At 45.2% G+C, this 18,946-nt stretch overlaps 1 protein-coding gene across 1 annotated transcript in view; it reads right to left on the bottom strand.

The window, feature by feature from the left end:
- GALNT12 (polypeptide N-acetylgalactosaminyltransferase 12) overlaps positions 1 to 18,946 on the bottom strand; it is a gene marked incomplete at its 5' end in the record, with an annotated part of 45,470 nt that overhangs the window by 3,389 nt on the left and 23,135 nt on the right. The window contains 5 exons of the mRNA XM_015410475.1: positions 588 to 701; positions 2,600 to 2,731; positions 6,285 to 6,461; positions 7,556 to 7,673; positions 12,729 to 12,914. Of these exons, the coding sequence (XP_015265961.1) occupies positions 588 to 701; positions 2,600 to 2,731; positions 6,285 to 6,461; positions 7,556 to 7,673; positions 12,729 to 12,914 (727 nt within the window). The remainder of the gene's footprint in view (positions 1 to 587; positions 702 to 2,599; positions 2,732 to 6,284; positions 6,462 to 7,555; positions 7,674 to 12,728; positions 12,915 to 18,946) is intronic.

The raw sequence follows: 18,946 nt of genomic DNA, 5'->3' as shown, positions 1-18,946 counted from the left end.
TGATGCCCATCACAAAAAAGCCCCGGTCAGGCCAAACTGGGCCGGATGGCAACCCTTGGGCCTGGAATGGGGATGTCCTTCTGGCCATGCGCCAGCAGCCCACACGTCTGGTGCCGCACTGAGCTGGGGCAACCCTGATGCAGGAGTGAGGCCACCAAATGATGCCTGTGCGGTGGGGCAGCCTCCTCTCCGAACAGCAGGGGCGGGGCCACGGCCACTACTTCTTTCGCCAGCACGGCCTCTTTCACCTCTCCCATTTTGTTTGCTGGTACACCAACATCTTCGTGGGCAGACGTTATGCATTTAATTTGGCATCTGGGCCCAAAAAGCCACCTACCTCGTTCTAGACCCCCGCTGTGAACTAATTTGGGCACGCAAACTACTTTCCTCCTTCACTTAGCTCTAAGAAGCCTCTGACCTTGGACAGCCCTCTGATGAAAGACTAGCATGAGATGTCCACCATTCATTTCTGCACGCCACTGGATTGAAGTAGGAAAGACTATGGAATCACCACGACACACACACCCAACCTCCCTCCCTCCCTCCCTCCCTCCCTCCCTCTGGTTGCAGTGGAAATGAAATGTCACCTGGTTTTGTCCCATGCCATGACAAGGGTACAGGATGACTCTGTGTCCTGTTACTTCATGTTCGTTAGGAGGGTTATAATCAAAGCAATAATTTACCATCCCTCTGTTTTTCAGCTAAAAGACAACAACACGCAATTAAAGGACACCAGCCCACTTTCAACTACCAGTTTAGCAGCAGATACGTAATTCAGTCAGTACAAGGCAAGCAGGACTGGAATACTTCTTTTAAAAAGCAAGCATTTTAAAACATCCTGGAACAATGAGAAAACACACTGGTTAATGGAAATGAAAGCTTACCCAATTTTGCTTCATGCCATGAAATGATAGTGAGATATAAATGAGATACTACGATCATATCCTGTCATTCCACGCCCAGCGGGAGGACCACCCTGATCTTCTGTGTGCTGTGTGCATTTCTGGTCACCCTTACATCAGCACTGTGACGTATTTGGTATTTTTTATCCCCTAAACTACGGGTGGAAGTCTGATGCGGAAGGATGGTGGTGCTCTGTGGTCTGCCCAAAGCGTCCTATCGCATGATGGTGGCTGACGTGAGGTTTGGACTGGGGCATCAGTCTCGCTCCTAAGTGCTGCAGCATCACTAGACCAAACTGTGCTGTCCTCAGAACATTCCACTAGTTTGGTTTATAGCCCACTCTGGTCACGAAAACAAAAGGTAAACAACCCCTGTTCCTCAAGAAGTCACAATGGAGCCTTCCTCAAACCACAGGCATATTCACCCAGTTCTTGCATGCCGCTTCTGGCACAGAGCCTGCCCCTTGAATTGTGCCACACCAGGGGGTCATTTCGTAGAAAAAGAGCTGCAGGAGCTCATTAGCACACAGTATGCTAATGAGCTACTGGGCTATTACCATAATAGCTCATTAGCATATGCAACGCCCCCTGACATCACCGGCAGTGATGTCAGAAGGGAAAGCAAAAGGGGGGGGGGAGGCACCTTCAAATGCCTCCCCTTCCCCGGGGGGGGTTCCTTCCCCAGCCGGCCTGCCTGCGCGCGCGCGCGCGCGGGGGAAGCGAAGAGATAAGGGGTTAAAGTTTAAACCCCTTCTCACTAGAGTTGGGCTGCAGAAGGAGGAAAGCGGGAAGGAAAGAGAGAGAGAGTAGAGAGAAGGAAAGAAGCAAGGTAAGAGGGAAAGAAAGAGAAGGAAAGAGGGAAAGAAAGAAAGAAAGAAAGAGAGAGAAGGAAAGAAGGAGGAAAAGAGAGAAAGGAAGGAAGAAAAGGGAAGGAGAAAGAAAAGGAAAGGAGGGAAAGAAAGTGGGCAAAGAGATGGAGGGGAGGCTCTCCCACCCCCACCCCCCCAATCAAGCCTCCGCCACCCCCCACGGATCCCTCATTTACCCCGGGAGGCGGCAGAGGGCCTCTTCTGGCCTCCCCAGGGCCACAGCGCTCCAGCACGGGCCCCAGGAAGGCAGTGACGGGCCTCCTTGGGGCCGCAGCACTCCGGTGCGGGGCCCGGGAAGGGGTTGACGGGCAGTAGCGCGGGGAACTGGGGGCGGGGCTTGCTGCCACCGCCATTTTGCCAGCTCCTGGGCTCCCAGGGCAGTGCTCCGATGCGCTCCGGTCCCAAAAGACCACACCTAAATACTGCCAACTCTGCCCATAATGTAACTTACTTAATTTATACCACACCTTTCTCCCCACCCTTCTCCCTGAAGCAGCTCACAGCTCTCTCTTCTCCATTTTATCCTCACAACAAGCCCTGTAAGGCAGAAGATGTGGCTGACACATGCAAAGATTGTGGAGAACAGTATCCTCTGGAGTCCCCATCTCCCCCTAGATCGCACACCCACAGAGCCAATCCAGTGCCCACGCCCTAGGCCCTGAGAGCTAAGCAGCAATGGCTTTGTCTAAAAACGACCCAACTGCACTTTCTTTCAGTAGTCTCTGCTACAATAGCTCACATCTGCTTTCTGCCTTAATTACCCCTCTCGGAGGGGGAGGGGGAGGGGGCTGGGACTTCGGCCGTCTCCTAAAGCATCCTTCTACTGACCATTCCAAAGAAGCCAGGCCTGTCCTCTGGCACATGAAGTTCTGGGTAAATATTCTCCAAGTACCACTTGAAATCCTTGCATTTGAGCCTTTGCCGGAGCACTCTTCTGTCTGTCACGTCTCCATAGGGCTCCTAAAAATGAAACCCAGAATAAAACTACAGAACAAGGAAAACAATTTTTTAAAATGTTGGTATGACACCCCCTTCATCCACCCTCCCTAAGAGGCAAAATTTTCCCTCTGTTCTTCTTTCCCTTTACTGACTGAGCCACCCTAGTAATGTGTTTTCTTCTCGCTGAAGAACTCTGATTGTCCCACCCTGTCACAGTATGATATTTTGGCTGTTGGCTCAGCTCAGGAACCTGACAGAAGGATTATGGACAAACACAAGTGGGAACCTGCAAGGACTTGCGGGAGGCATCTCACTTTCCTCTCCCCCATCATTTCCTCTCTCCCTTTCCTGAAAGCCCCCCAGAGCCTCCCCCTTTTTCCTGTTTCCTTCTCACCTTCTAGGGTTGCCAACCTGGAGATCTCCTGGAGTCACAATTGGGGGAGTGCCTCCCCTGTATCCCCCTCCTCACACTATTTCCTCTTTTATCTCCCCCTGGCAGCCCCCACATCTTCTCCCCTGTCCCTGCCTCAATCTCTCCTTCTCAGCCATTCACCAGCCTACCTTTTATCTGCGTCCCATCTTCGGCTATATCTATTGTTTATTTCATTTATACCTCACTTTTCTCCACAGTGGGGACCACAACCACTTACAGTCTTCTTCTCTCCTCTTTTTACCTGCACAGCTGAAAGTAGGTGACTGGTTTAAAATCCCCCAGTCGGCTCCTGCAACAAGATGGGGATCTCCCACACCCTGCTCTGAAGCTCTGCCAGGCCACACCGGCTTTTGTAGGGCGGCTGCTGTGGAGCTGAAGCAAGCAGCCGGGCCGAGCTGAGCCGTGCAAGCCGGGCAGGGGCGGCCACCTCCAGGGGAGGGGCCTGGAGATCTCCCGCTGTTCCAACTGATCTCCAGGCCGCAGAGGTAGGCTCCCCTGGAGGAAATGGCAGCTCTGGAGGGTGGGCGCTGTGGGCATGGCCCCCCGCTGAAGCCCCTCCCCTCCCCAGGCTTCACCCCCCCCCCAAAAAAAATCCCCTGGAGTTTCCCAGCCCAGAGCTGGCGACCCTAAAGTGGGGTAGTATCAAGTCACCTAGGGGCTGCTGTCAGCCTTAGATTTCCAGATGACAGTTAAACCTTTATTCACTATCTTGAGTTCATACGCCTCTAAACCCTTTTTCACTTCTTTAATCTCTTTCAGAGTTTGAGGGCTATAGTCTTTTTTATGTTTCTCTTCAAGTTTCTTCAGTTTGTTTTTATAATTCTTTATATCTTTCTCTTTTTTTCTTCCAGGAGCAGCAGCACTCTGAAAAAGGCTTTGTCCGCCTCCCAAATAGTTCCTGGGGAAACACTTGCATCATTAGCTGTTGTAGATTTTCCGGGTTGTCTTGGCACTGTAGGACCACAGCCACACAACCTGGAGAATCTACAACAGCTAATGAACTCCAGCCGTGAAAGCCTTCGACAACACTTGAATTGTTATTTAAAATTAAAAATTCTTATAGATCCTTCTGCATTTCCCCTCTTATTCGTAAATTGCTTATTAATTCATTGCCTATTTGCATTGGTGTCAGCCTTGTTGAAGTCTACTTTAAGAAGAATTTAGGGACCCAAAACAGCAGGTGCATGTAACTAACTCCCTTCTTAGCAATACAGCTACCAGCCAGCAAAACACCTGGCAGAGATAATAAAATTAAAAATAAGATAAAATGCTCTGGGCAGCAGAGGACAGCCACAACACTGCTCTCAGCTCAGCTGGAACCCCAGCATCTCATCTATGGACACGGAAAAAAAACTCCTGAAAAGAAAAGAAGCTTGAGCCTGTCAAGACAGCTGCCTTGAAACAAAACAAAGCCAAAATCCAAACTATTAGGTCCGAAAGAGCAGATAGCAGATAATAAAAACGAAAACTCAGCTCTTCACAGAGCACAACAGAACACCACCACCCAGCCAGAACCAGAACCAGAAGCCGATCTTATGGTGACCCCTATGAATTACTGTCCTCCAAAACATCCTCGATTGCTATTTCAAAGTTCCTCGGTTCAATTACAGGAAGTCCTCTAATGTTATCTAGAGGGACGGAGTGTTCGGGCAAGAGAGACGCCGATGTGCAGGCGTGGGGATGAGCCCAGTGTTGCTGGCTCCAGACATGGCTGGAACCGCTGCTGAGACTATGTCCTCCCCACTCCCACCTTCCACAGATCACCTCCTTAGACGGGAGCCCGTGTCTCTGGCACTTTGGTGCAGCTGAGCATCTGTGCCTGGGTGGGTGGAGCCTCTGCCTTGCTCCCACTTCCACGCTCAGGGGAAAGGGACACCAATGCGCAGGCGTGGAGATGAGCCTGGTGCTGCCAGCTCTACAGGTGGCTGAAATCGCTGCCACAAGTATGTTCTCCCCATTTCCCACGTGGGTCCTATTTTAATTGTTGCTTTTATGTCTCAGTAGTCCTGGTTTTAAAGGTTTTAATGATGTGCTGCTGCTGTTGTTTGGTTGGTTTTAAAAAGTGATTTCACTATGTTACGTCTTAATTTGTTAGCTACCTTGGAGGTCCTTGTGAGGGCAAAAGAGCAGGATATAAACGTTCTTAAATAAATAAATGAACAAATATTTATAGGATCCAAATAAAAAAAATCTCTTTATTTGAAAGAAGGCAGCCGGGCACTGGCTCTGCCTTCACGACAGCCCTGCCTATTTTTCTGGAGCACCTGGGGGAGTGCCTGCGGGCAGGGGGACCCTGATGTGGCAGCTCCTGCGAGTAGCTGCCTGGGAGCAGGGGGAAACAACAGTCCAATGTGCCCATAACACAGAGAGCGATCAAGGTTCCCAACAGCATGATGAAAACTGACGACACGTTCCTATATCAGTAACCAACAGCTGCTTGTCCTAAAAACAGGTTGTGAAAACCTTCGTAAAAAATGGGAGGGGAGTGGCTCAAAGACTGGAGAATCAAGACAACAATAGCACAGGGAACCAGGCCAATATAAATGTACAGTTCGCCATCTTTGAGGATGCTGTGCGTCAAGAATGCCTCCAGAGGACATGCTTTGCCTGCCCCACAACGAAAATCTCTAGAAGGCTGCATTGAAGTATAGCGCTGTAAACCCTCTCTACTAATTACCTTTACTGCTCAGCTGTACGAACTCTGACTGTGTTAGCGATTACCATTCCCCCTTCACACTCTCACTGATAACAAGGTCTTGCTTTTGCACTTCGATGTTGACAGCTTCAAGGACTGTCAATGCACTCTCTCCTAAAGGCAGGCTGGCATCCTGCCACCAACTTTTCTGCAGGTTTTCTGCCCTTCCTTGGAAAAGCCACACGCGGAGCTCCGCGTATAATGTTACCACTTCAACTATGCCTCTTCTTTTCCTCCCGCCCCTCGTGTTCACCACAGAAACAAAATTTAAGCACCTCATGGCATGGATCTTTTTTGTTTGTATTTGTGCTATATAAATAATATTAACATTTGTCTTTATGTCTGTAGAAGATTTATTCTGCAAAACTGTGAAGTCAGTCATTATGAGAAAAGATAGCACTAGCAAAACCTGATGCATCTCAAAATGCAACAAACATTAAGCTTACCATACGGGCATGTGGATTTCTATGGTAATAAAGGTCTTTGTATTCATCCATCCACACTTCTGCAGCACGAACACTGTTTGCCAAAGCCTTTGCCCGTGAATAGGGAGCTTGCTTTGGGAAAACGTGGCCTACGTGGGAACAAGGATGGATCTCAAGGCTTCCTCCACACTGCCAGATCTAAATAAATTATTAAAAACATTTACATATTTGCTATCTAAGTTCCTGTCCTACTGTAACTTGAATCACTGAATCCCAATACCATGCTTAGGAAGGTATAGATAGGAACTCTCAGTCGGGGGGGGGGAGGCAACAGTGGGAGGGCTTCTCGTGTCCTGGCCCCACTGGTGGACCTCCTGATGGCACCTGGTATTTTTGGCCACTGTATGACACAGAGAGTTGGACTGGATGGGCCATTGGCCTGATCCAGCATTGGCTTCTCTTATGTTCTTAAGGGGGGCAAAGCCAGATGGTCCTACCACCCCCCCACCCCCAGTTTTGGCTGGCATTGCTTTGCACATACCCTTTTACAAATTCTTTACCTTAAGGAATGTGTGACAATCTAGTCTGTATGTCCAATATTTCTGGCGTTTTCTAAAAAACCATGTGTACATGGGCAAGTACACTGACAGTGAGATCTGATCATTTATTTATGTATTATTATCATGCAGGTTTGGTATTTGCATAGCCTCATATTTCTTTATTAGGAACTTGGAATGTGTCAAGTTTTAATGAGCTCCTCAGCACATTAAGTTTCTTTCAGGTACAGATGAACTGCTCTTCAGTTTTAAAGGAACGGACACATGAATGGACTCATTTACTGCCTTTACACAGAATATGCAACTAGGGGTGTGCAAAAAAATAAATAAAATTGGCCCGATTTGGATTTGGCCGAATCGGGCAGAATCAATTTTGGCAGACATAAAGACTCCTGTATGTCAATTTTGGCAGTACCAGCCAATTCAGGAGTCTTTCCGCCAGCCGAATGTCAGTTTCAGCCCCATTATATCCTATGGGCCATTGAAGTCAATGGCGAAAACATAGGGTATATTCTGGGGACTGGAGGGGAGGGGGTTTGAGGGAGAGGTTCCAAACCCGCAGGGTAGCTGCTGGAGCCTCTCCCCAAGATACCAACCAAGTTTCAAGAACATTGGACCAGGGGGTCCAATTCTACGGGCCCTCAAACAGGTTGCCCCTATCCCCTCCATTGTTCTCTATGGTAGGAAAAAAGTTACTTTTTCCTTTGGCCCTACACAATGAATGACATCACTTACCCGGAACGAAAATTCAAGGTTTTCTCCTCCCCAGACTTCCATTCCTGTGTCATAAGAGCCCAGGTAGCTAAAGTAATTCTTATTGACAGCAAACAGTCCGCCAGCCATAGTTGGAGACCTATCGTACAGAAAGAAGTGGCCATGTTATCTGAACACATCGTTTCCCCTGTGGCTTCATACTTTTGTGCTATAACACCGAGAATACATTTGATTTCTTATGTCCATGTCCCAGGCCAGAGCAACTTAGTAATTGTTCATAGCCAGCCTATATTTACGGGGGAACAGAAGATTAACATCCTACAGGCAAGACAAGTACATGTCAAAAATGGTTTTGATCTACTATGCTTCCACACATACAGTGGGTGAAGTCATGGATCTTTTCAGCTCTCTGATTATTACATGGCGAATAAATCAACATCTTTATAGTTAATTCTGAACAAAGGCCCCATGGTGCAGATTTTTAAAATGTACAGATACAGGGGATTTTTTTTACCCAGGTGTATAGAAAAACCCCAAAACTTTAAGACGGTTAAACCCCTTAAGGAAGAGTGCTGGTTGATATTAGGCAAAATCATAGCACTGTGGGCTGCTTAGCAGGGGAGAGAGAAAAATGGAGAAACGGCTGGGAAGAAGAGAAAATGGGGGCCATCGCATGGGGTGGGCTTTCCCTCCACCGTGAGTCTTGCAGGTTCCCAGGTTATTGTATAATACTGTATAAGGGGGCTGAAGTGTATCTTCAAAAGAGAGTTGCATTTTACTTGTATAGAATCAGAAGATCAAAGAGCTGGAAGGGACCTCCAGGGCCATCTAGTCCAGCCCCCTGCTGCACAATGCAGGAAATTCACAACTACCTCCATCCTCAGTGACCCCTGCTCCATGACCAGAAGATCAAACAAGCAAGGAGAAGGTTGCCGATAACAGAACCGACCAAAAAGACAAAAGCAACCTTGAAGAATATAAACAAAATCTTTTTTTTTTGCAAAAACATTTACAGTGATATAAGATAAAGTGTAAATAAAGTACAAAGTGTGTAATTACATTAAAAGACAAACAATTACAAGTGGGACATAAACCCTGCTGCATACAATCTTAAACCTAGATGCTTTTTGCCACTCCCAAGACAACTCTCCCCCATCCTATTACTATGCATCTGATTTTTCTTCCATAAATGCAGAACTTTACATTTATCCCCACTGAAATTCATTTTATTTGTTACAACCCAGATTTCCAGCCTGTCAAGATCATCCTGTAACCTGACTCTGTCTTCTACTGTACTTGCTGCCCTTCCCCATTTAGTAGCACTTGCAAATATGCAAATTTAATAAGCATTTCCTCTATTCATTTATAAAGATACTAGAAATAATGCCCGTTGCGGAAATAAATACAACGGGATCTAGAAAGAGGCTCTGGGAGAGTGCTCTGGCTTTGGGCAAACAGTGTCAGTTTCCTGTGGCGACCTCAGCAGGGTTTAATGACAGAGTCCACTGTTTTCTCCAGAGGGACTGATCTGTGCTACCTGAAGAGCATTTGTATGTTTGAGTTATCTGTAGCCCTCACCTGGAGAGTGGTAACCATTGTTACCCATTCTCCTCTCCCCTATGAGGTATGTTATGCAACTGAAAATTCCAACTGCCTTGCGGGGCGGGGGGAGTTTGAGGTGTGGAATGGACTGAAGTCCAATCAGCTTCCATATGCAAAAGACCAGGTTGTCGCAGCAGTTGTGGTGTGGGCGGGACCCGGGCTTTGCCTTCTGATTGGTGGTGATATATGCTGAGGAGCAGTGCCATCAGCCATACACTAAGGGAGTGCATTTTAGAATTAGAACTTTTGCACCCACTATTCAATTATATATAAGGAGAGATTGAACAAAAAGGTCCTAAGACAGATCCCTGAGGCACTCCACTTGTCACTACTCTCCAAGAGGATGAGGAACCATTCACAAGCAGTCTTTGGGTGCCATCTGTCAACCAGTTACAGATCCACCTCACAGTAATAGGAACCAAACCCTATTTTGCCAACTTGTCAACAAGAATATTACATGGAACCTTATCAAAAGCCTTACTGAAATCAATATTTCGCTTTTAAGAAACTCCCACCTCTCTTGAACTCCCTTCTCCTTAAGTATTCCTGACCATGGGATTCTACCTAGCGTAACTTCAAGTTTGTTAAAATTTGCTTTCCTGAAGTTCATCCTATATGTCTGACTATGTACAGCTTTTCCCCTCCCCAAGACTGTAAATTCCAAAATTACACGGTCACTACGACCCAGGGTGCCCACTACTTTCACCTCGCTAACCAGTTCTTCCCTGTTGGTGAGAATCAGGTCCAAGATAGCAGATCCCCTTGTTTCCCTCTCCACTTGCTGGAAAATTAAGTTGTCAGCCAGACAAGTCAGGAATTTAGTGGACCTTTCATTTTTAGTAGAGTTGGACTTCCAGCAGATATCCGGGGAATTGAAAACTCTTATGACCACCATGTCTCGTGTTTGAGAACTTTGTAATCTGTTCTAGGAGTGTCTCATCCAAATCCTCTGCCTGGCTTGGTCTGTAGCAGACCCACTGATTTTTTGGTAATGTACCCCGTTTAAGACACTATAGCAGACCCCCACCATAATATCACTATTATTTCTTACTCCTTTTATTTTCGCCCAGAGACCCTCAATTGAACTTCCACGCTCAGATTCATGTATTTCTTCACAAGTATATACCTCCTTTACATATAACGCTATACCTCCCCCCTTCCTTGTCTATCCCTTGCTTGTTAGTCACCCTGAGCCCATTTGTGGGGAGGGCGGGGTAGAAATTTAACTAAATAAAATAAAAAATAAAATAAATATCCTTTTTAAACAAGCCATAGCCCTCAGTCCTAATATTCCAGTTGTGAATGTCATCCCACCAAGTTTCAGTAATGCCTATTAGATCATAGTCCCCTTCTTGTATTAGGACTACAAGTTCCTCCTGCTTGTTTCCCATACTCTGCGCATTAGTGTAGAGACGTCAGAATCCATCGTTTATATGCTCTGAGGTTTTTGTTTCTGTACTCACCTGCGAGCTATGTTTCCTAGCATACATGCCACTCCCCGCTTGGACTCAAACTTTGTTCTGTTTTTACTGTAGTTTGTCTGTGTTCCCTTTTGTGGGACCCACTAGTTATGGCCTTTGGCCCTACACAATGAATGCTAACTACCAAGAAGTAACACAAAATGTCACTACTGAACCTGGCTGAACTATGTTGAGAGAGAAGCCAATCCTAAACAGGTCTACTCAGAAATCTACTCAGTGGGGCTTACTCCCAGAAAAGTGTTCTTAGGACTGCATTGTGAAGCAGAGAACAGGAAGTAGAATCAGGTTAAGCACAAACTATTCTGAGAGAGAGAGAGAGAGAGAGAGAGAGAGAGAGAGAGAGAGAGAGAGAGGTTTTCATAAGGGCACAATACAGAATTCAGAAACTCTGATAACACTGTTTAAGTTGAAAGAAAGAGACGTCACAAAAGCTTAGAGCAGGGGTGTCAAACACGCAGCTTGAGGAGCCAGAGGGCTTCTATCAAGCCCACACGAGACTGGCTGTCTCCTGCTTCTTCCTCCAGTGCTGCTGCTGCTGCTGCGTCATAGCTTGCTTTCCCAGACTCTCTCAATCGCTCAGGAGAGATAGATAGGCAAGCTTCTGCTCCCTGCACTGGGCTGAGGCTCCTCTCCCTCCCAGATTGCTACGGCACAGACATTTTGATGCCATAATTCACAGCAAGAAGTGTCAGTTATCAGAGACTGTTAAATAAACAAAATATTGCAAGAATGCTATTGTTTCAGGCATGTTTTTAAGTAAAAAAATCTTTGTGTTTGTGTCCTTTATTATATCTCCGCTACCTGGCATTACATTTTATGATGCACATGGCCTGGTCCAACAAAGTCCAATTTATGTCAAATCCGGCCCTCCATAACAAATGAGTTCGACACCCTTGGCTTAGAGTATAAAAATGCATAGGAAACAGCAAACAACATTCTTCCATCTTTTTCCATCATAGAGAAAAATAATCTGTAAACAGGAAACCTGTTACTACTTCTGCAAAAATGCTTGATTTCTCTGACAGAAATAAGGCTATCAGGGAGGCTGAAACCCTAAACAAAAGATTAACTACTGTAGAGTAGCAACAGCCTTCTCTTCCCAGAAGGCTGCCTTCTTTAAAAAAAAAAAAAAAAAAAGCATTTACAATTCCCAATAGAGTCCTGAATTCCTCATAGTATCTTGTTTTGTACAGGAATAGCATCACTGAAACCTCTTTCCACAAAGATAGATTCAGCTGAGTAGCTATGTTGGTTTGAAGCAATAGAACAAAGTTCGTGTCCAGTGGCACTTTTAAGACCAACAAACTTCAATTCTGAAGAAGTGTGCCTGCACATGAAAGCTTATACCCAGAATTGAACTTTGTTGGTCTTAAAAGTGCCACTGGACTCAAACTTTGTTATGCTCCTTCCGCAAACTGAGATATAAATGAATGAATATTGTTAATTGTTATGGAAGTACTTTCTTGTATAACCACTTAGAAATAGCACATTGTTAAAAGCTCAGCTTTCACTGTGAGACAGAAGAGAGCTGAAATTCTCTTAAAAATAATATTGGCATTTACAGGAAAGTTGTTGAGTTCCTACCTATGAATGATTTGTTTAGCCCTATTATAGTGAAAAATATGTTTCACCCAAACAATACATCGAGTGCAGGTTTACATTCAGGTGCCGTCTGAACGTAGCCCTATTATAGTGGCAATTTGGAGATAACATTTTTTTAATTCAATGATGATAACTATTTAAACAAGCACATTCCAGACATGCACATCTCATTTGTAACCAAAATGCCATTGGATGTGGCCTTATGAACAGAATGCCGGTTATTCTTTCCATGCCATATTAAGCTGTTTTAACTCTGGTCACCTCCACAACCACCACTTTTTCAGGTGCTTAGAAGTAAACACAGGAACGTATCCATTAACATGAAATGAGGTCATTTTTAAAAGCAGAACTTGTATTATCACTTGTATTAATAGCATAGCAATTTACAGACATTTATATATGTTAGATGTAACATCCAGGGTCAGTGTTGAGTGGAAGCTTTCAATTATAAACCCTTCCAGCAAGTTTATCAGATTGAAAAATATTTCAAAGAAATGTCAAAGCCCAACCTGATGACATCCGTCTTGGACCTTCTCTGTTTTTGCTCTCTTTCTGGGATGTCGTGCCAAGTGAAGACCAGCCTCCAGTCAAAGCCACCAATCTGCGGCTCCCCGGCATTTCCCAAGTACTCAAATGTGTTCCAGTCGATCACATCGATCACAGGGCAGACAACTGCTGATGGTTCTTCTTTAATTCTAAGTAATTTATAAAAAAAAATGTGATGCTCCTAATGTTGGTAGATGCTAGAAATGTCAAACAGCATGACAGAGGAAAACAAGAACACTTACGTTTGAATAGACTAAGCAGCTTATTGTTCTCTGTTTTACTATGGAATTTTTTATACTTTAAAAAATCCTTTACCTCTAGTCCAGTTTCTCTCAAACTTTTGGGACTCTGTGTCTCTCTCTCTCACTAAGTTTAACCGCCCCCCGGCCAAGCACAGGTGACCACGTGGAGATTCCGAAGACAGCTCAGCGCATGCAGCCCACTGCTGGCACAAGGATTTGTGAAGCATGTCCATGTGTGGAAAGATATGAAAGAACACTTCTATTTGTTTTATTTATTTAAAGCTTTAATGCTGCCTTTCCGCCCAAACATGGTTCTCAAGCCAGCAAATATAAAAACATTAAAACAATCTTTTTCCTCAATGGAGACCCAAAGCAATTTGCATTTTTGTCCTCTCAACAATCCTAACAGGCCTGAGGAAATGCAACGATGCAGTTGCTGCTGGGAATGCGCCATGTGTCAGTGGTGCTATAGATGCTCTGGATGCGACAAGTCCCAGGTTAACACTCCTGGCCTCTCCCGTTAAGGATCTCAGGCAGCCGGGGGACCCTGGAGAGCCAGACAGAGCAAAAGACAAAAATCCTCCCCGGTGCAAGGCTGTTTCCTGCCTGTCCCACAAGCCGACTGAACTCAGCAGTCATCAATGAACCATCAGCTAACTTAGCCAAAGGGCAGGAGAAGCACAAGCACAGATATCGAGAACTGCGCTTTGAAGACGCACAAACATTCACTGCGCAATCACTTCTCCAAAACAAGGTTTGAGTCCAGTGGGGGCACCTTTAAGGCCAACCAAGTTTTATTCAAGGTATAAGCTTCTGTGTGCAAGCACACTTCTTCAGATAACAGACTTCTTCAAGTTCATCTACCTCAAAACAGCTGGAGAGTCACCTTATTATTTCAATTCCATTTGTAACAGGCAATGTGAAAGGAAGAAAACAATCCATGGATATTTGAGAGGAAAATAATAATAATAATAATTTAAAAAAAACACGCTCTGATTACCACCTCCCCAGACCAAACACAAAATCAAGCTGAATCAAAAGGAATGAGCCTTATTTACTGACTTTTTTAAAAAAAAGCAAAGCCACTAAATGAAAGCTCAGTAATCTTCTAAAAGTTGAAATGTGCGAACGATAGGAAGGAGAAATATTTTCCTGCTACCAAGTTCTTCTTTTTACTTCTTACATTTCTGTAAGCATCTTTACAGTGACAGAAACTTAGCCCCCAAAGACAAAGGGAAGCAGCTAGAGGCAAAGCTGAACTTCAGCAGAACATCCAACACCCCGGTCTTAATGGTCCAAAGGAAAAGGAGCCCCAGTTTACTTGCTCCCCAGTCCAAAAAGCTTCCAGAGTCCAGCGGGCAAACCTTCCTAACTGGGTCTGTCAGTGAAATGGCCCCACTCCGCACAGACAAGGAAGCACCAAGTTCCTGTGCCCCAAACTCTCTGCCAGACAGCCAAAGACAAGGAAAGGGGTGGGGAAAAGAGAAAAGATGAAATCAAAAAGAGGAGGAAACGAAGAAGAAGTAGAAATGAAATCTGAGAAGGAAGAGCAAGAGAATGCACACAGCAGGGGTTACACATACATACAGTTTCTGAAGGCCGGAGCCCGCAGCAACTCTCACCGAAAGAAGCATTCTCTTACTGACCACCAGGGCCACAGGGGTGAGAAAGAGGGACAAAATTCTAGGGCCCCATATGGATCATGTTCTATGAACACCCAGGTTCCTATCCCTTTCCACTGAAGAGAGATGTCTGTTCCTTTCTATCTCCACAAGAGATGGAGTCAGAGATAAACCTTTTAAATGAAAGATGGGGATTCAGAGAACCTGGTACCCATCTCTGGTATATGACATTTTATCAATATAATGCTATTCTAGCGCCATTTTTTTTTTAATTAAAGGCCATAGAGGAGGGGGTGGGAAATGGGAAATGACCACTGTGATAACAATCTCAGGGAAAATCCCAGGAGACTCGACTCACATCCCTCCTCCTCCACAGAGGATACAACCAAGTTTTTACATCTCCCCAATTTTCTTTCCCCATTATGAGACCAAGTAATGTGTGAATCAGCTCCAAAAATATAGGCACAGAAGACAAGGAAAACAGTCTCACCCAGCCCAAATCTTACCCTATGCTGCCATCTTCTGGACTAACTACACAATGGAAAATGACAAGCATGTCCCATGTTTTCTCACACTAGGTTCTGCAGATCTCCAACTGGCAAAACAGCTCTCTGCAGCAAGCGTCATAAACCAATAATTAAGTGGACAGTTCAGTTAAAGTACAAATAATTCAATATGACTTAATGGCTTAACAATAGAAACCTACTTTTCCTGGTAGACATTATATACTTGGAGTTTCAAAAGGCTTTTGTACGGGCTGTGTGACTCCATCTTTGTAACATGCTCGTGCTTAGTTGCCCTGAGTCGTCTGAAAGAATGGTGTTTGGACACTCTCAAGAGAACTTTCCTCTCACTCATGCTTGTTAGTAGCCCTCATCTTCAAAGCCTGGGTTGTTTCTTCTCACCACTGGACACCAGGAGCAAGATGGCCTGGCTCCTCCAAGGGTTTTGGATAGCTTAATTATTATTTGACTGGTAGCCAGCATTTAGGATATAAGATGTCTAGTTTTAGTTATGCATGTGGTCTCGGATTCTGGCAAGCTTTGCTTTGTGCGTACAAGCTCAGGGGAGCTTACCCAGTGATTTCTGTAAATATGATGCTTTATTAAAAATCTCCTTGTAAACCAACCTGGATCTTATGTGTCATTTCCTTGGGATTTCTTCGAATCTGTAACAGCTTTTGGCAAGGCACCTCACCAAAGACTTCTGAGTAAACTTAGCAGTCATGGATAAGAGGATGGGTTCTCTAATGGATTAAAAACTGGCTAAATGACAGATCCAGGTGGGCAGCCATGTTGGTCTGCAGCAGTAGAACAAGATTTGAGTCCAGTGGTAACTTTAAGTTGTATGCTAATTGGCTGTTCACCTATGTAGAGGCATCTGCCTATATATATGAACTGTTAACTTCTATTTCAATGTATTTGAGGAAGTGTGCAAGCACATGAAAGTCCATACCTTGAATAAATCTTTGTTTGTCTTAAAGGTGCCTGATTGGACTCAAAAACTGGTTAAATGACAGGAAGTGAAGAGTAGGAATAAATAGACAGTTCTCACAATGGAGGGAAGTAAACAGTGGGGTCCTACAAGGACTGGTATTGAGGCCAGGACTACTTAATTTATTCATAAAAGATCTGGAACTAGGGGTGAGTCGTGTAGTGGCCAAGTTTGCAGATGACACAAAATCAGTTAGGATAGTGAAAACCAAGGCTGCCTGTGAAGAGCTCCAAGAGGACCTCCACGAACTGGGTGAGCGGGTGACAATGTGGCAGATGAAGTTCAGTGTTGGCAAGTGTAAAGCACTTCCAGTCCCAAAGCACATTGGGACACACAAAAAAATCCAGTCTTCAAGTATAGGCTAATGGGGTCTGAACTTGCTGAGACTTGCTGGCCCCACTGGTGGACCTCCTGATGGCACCTGGTATTTTTGGCCACTGTGTGACAAAGTGTTGGACTGGGCCATTGGCCTGATCCAACATTGGCTTCTCTTATGTTCTTATGAGACTGAGAGGGGAAAAAATATTGAGGTCATAGTGGATAGCTCTGTGAAAGCATCAACCCAGTGTGCTGCAGTGGTGAAAAAGGCAAACCTTAAATTAGGGATTATTAGGAAAGGAACTGAGAATAAAACAGTCAATATTGTAAGGTCCCTGTATAGATCTATGGTGCGACATCATTTGGAATACTGTGTACAGTTCTGGTCACTGTATCTCAAAAAGGACACTGCAGAGCTGGAAAAAGTAAAGTTGCAGTGACAAGGACTCTGTAGGATAAACTGGCTCATTCAGATTTCATGTAAAACCATAATTAGGATGACTGTCTGAACCTGGCCACTCACTGTTGTTGTGTTGGTTTGTCAGGGAATATAAAACCAAAATCTGAAACCATGTTTGAAGTTGGTTTATCTGAAGAAGCGTGCGTGCACAGGGAAGCCTATACCCAGAAGTAAACTTTGTTGGTCTTAAAGGTGCCACTGGATTCATACTTTGTTTTGTTAACCACAGTTAGTCTTAAATACGGTTCTGCATTCTGTACAAACATGGACATCGTAGCTTACTCCTGGCTAGGGACATATGAACACCTGCCAGTTTGGCTCATGCTCTGTTCACTGATCACAAGCAGGGACGATTTTTCGAGGACTGGTTCAGTAAGTCATCAATCTGTTTGCCGGTATTCAACATGTTGCTTCACTGTATTTATTCCTAGCCATGCATTGCGACTGAGGGGTGACATGATTGAGGTTTATAAGATTATGCATGGGAAAGAGCAGGTAGAGAAAGAGGTACTTTTCTCCCTTTCTCACAATACAAGAACTCGTGGGCACTCCATGAAACTGCAGAGCGGTCGGGTTAGAACGGATAAAAGGAAGTACTTCTTCACCCAAAGAGTGATTAACACATGGAATTCACTGCCACAGGAAGTGGTGGCGGCTACAAGCATGGACGGCTTCAAAAGGGAATTAGATAAGCACAAGTGGGGGACCTGCGATACTCGCGGGAGAGGAGGACCTCCGCACCTATGAGGAAGAGGAGGAAGCAGGAGGAGGAGGTAAGTTCCCCCCCATCCCACCGGTTCCCCGTCTCCTCCACCCCCTGGCTTGATCTTCCCCTCCCCCTGCCCTGGAGCACCCCCCCCTCCGGAGGCCAGGTCTACCCACCCCTTCCCATTGCAGGGGTGACACAGAGTGTTGGACTGGATGGGCCTTTGGCCTGATCCAACATTGGCATCTCTTATGTTCTTATGACTTTTTGGTTTAGAAAAGAGACGACTAAGGGGGGACATGATAGAGGTTTATAAAATTATGCATGGGATGAAGAGAGTTGACAAAGAGAAATTTTCCGCCTTCTCCCAAAAGACTAGAACTTAAGGGCATCCAATGAAACTGATGGGCATTAAGTTCAGTACGGATAAAAGGAAATATTACTTTACATGGAGAGTGATTAAAATGTGGAATTTGCTGCCAGAGGATGTAGTGATGTCCACAGGAATAAACAGCTTTAAAAGGGAATTAGATAGATCCATGGAGGATAACTCTATCATTGACTACTAGCCATGGTGACTGAAATGAACCTTCACCTTCAGAGGCACTAAACGTCTGAATCCAGAGCCAGGAGGCAACATCAGAGGAAGGCCTCGGCCTCTATGCCCTGTTGTTGGCCCTCCAGGGGAACTGGTTGGCTACTGTATGAGACAGGATGCTGGACTATAGATGGACCATCAGTCTGATCCAAGTAACTAGGCACTTAAGCTGTATTCTGAAGAAACCTTCTTCATTTGTTGACTTAATTTCATTTGAAGTTTTAAAAAGTTCCAGCCAAACACAAAGAATTGTGCTTCTTTTCAAAACTAAGAAAGTCCCACTGTTTCTGCTGCACCACCGACAGTGACAGTTTTTAAGGACATTTGGAGTATTTCCAACTAGAGTGTTTCAAAATAACAAGGTCTCTCCCCTCCTTCCAAACCTCTCCTATAGGCCCTGTGTGCCAGAGACAGACAGAAAGACAGTTCTGGCAAGGACATCACTGCCAGGGTCCTTTGTGAAAACTGCCCCAACTATAAGGTCGGAACAAATATCTACTCCACTCACAAGGGCCCCGTACTTAGAAAATTCTGTGGAAAAGGGGCTATAGACATCTTTTGCTGGCCTTTCAAAGGAAGATCAATCAGAGATTGTGGCCAGGCTAGAAGAGCTTACAGGTCAACTTCAAGGCCTGGCTAAGCAAGTTGATTTTTCTGAAGTAACTACATTGGGCAAGATCGACCAAAGAGGCTTGGAGGAGCCTTCCTCCAATGTTATGGAACAGAGTACACCTGGAGGAG

Source organism: Gekko japonicus, unplaced genomic scaffold (genome assembly GCF_001447785.1).
Source record: "Gekko japonicus isolate JY-2015 unplaced genomic scaffold, Gekko_japonicus_V1.1 scaffold2277, whole genome shotgun sequence".
Lineage (NCBI taxonomy): Eukaryota > Metazoa > Chordata > Lepidosauria > Squamata > Gekkonidae > Gekko > Gekko japonicus.
Note: the sequence above shows the minus strand (reverse complement) of the source record. Positions and strands in the feature narration are given on the sequence as shown.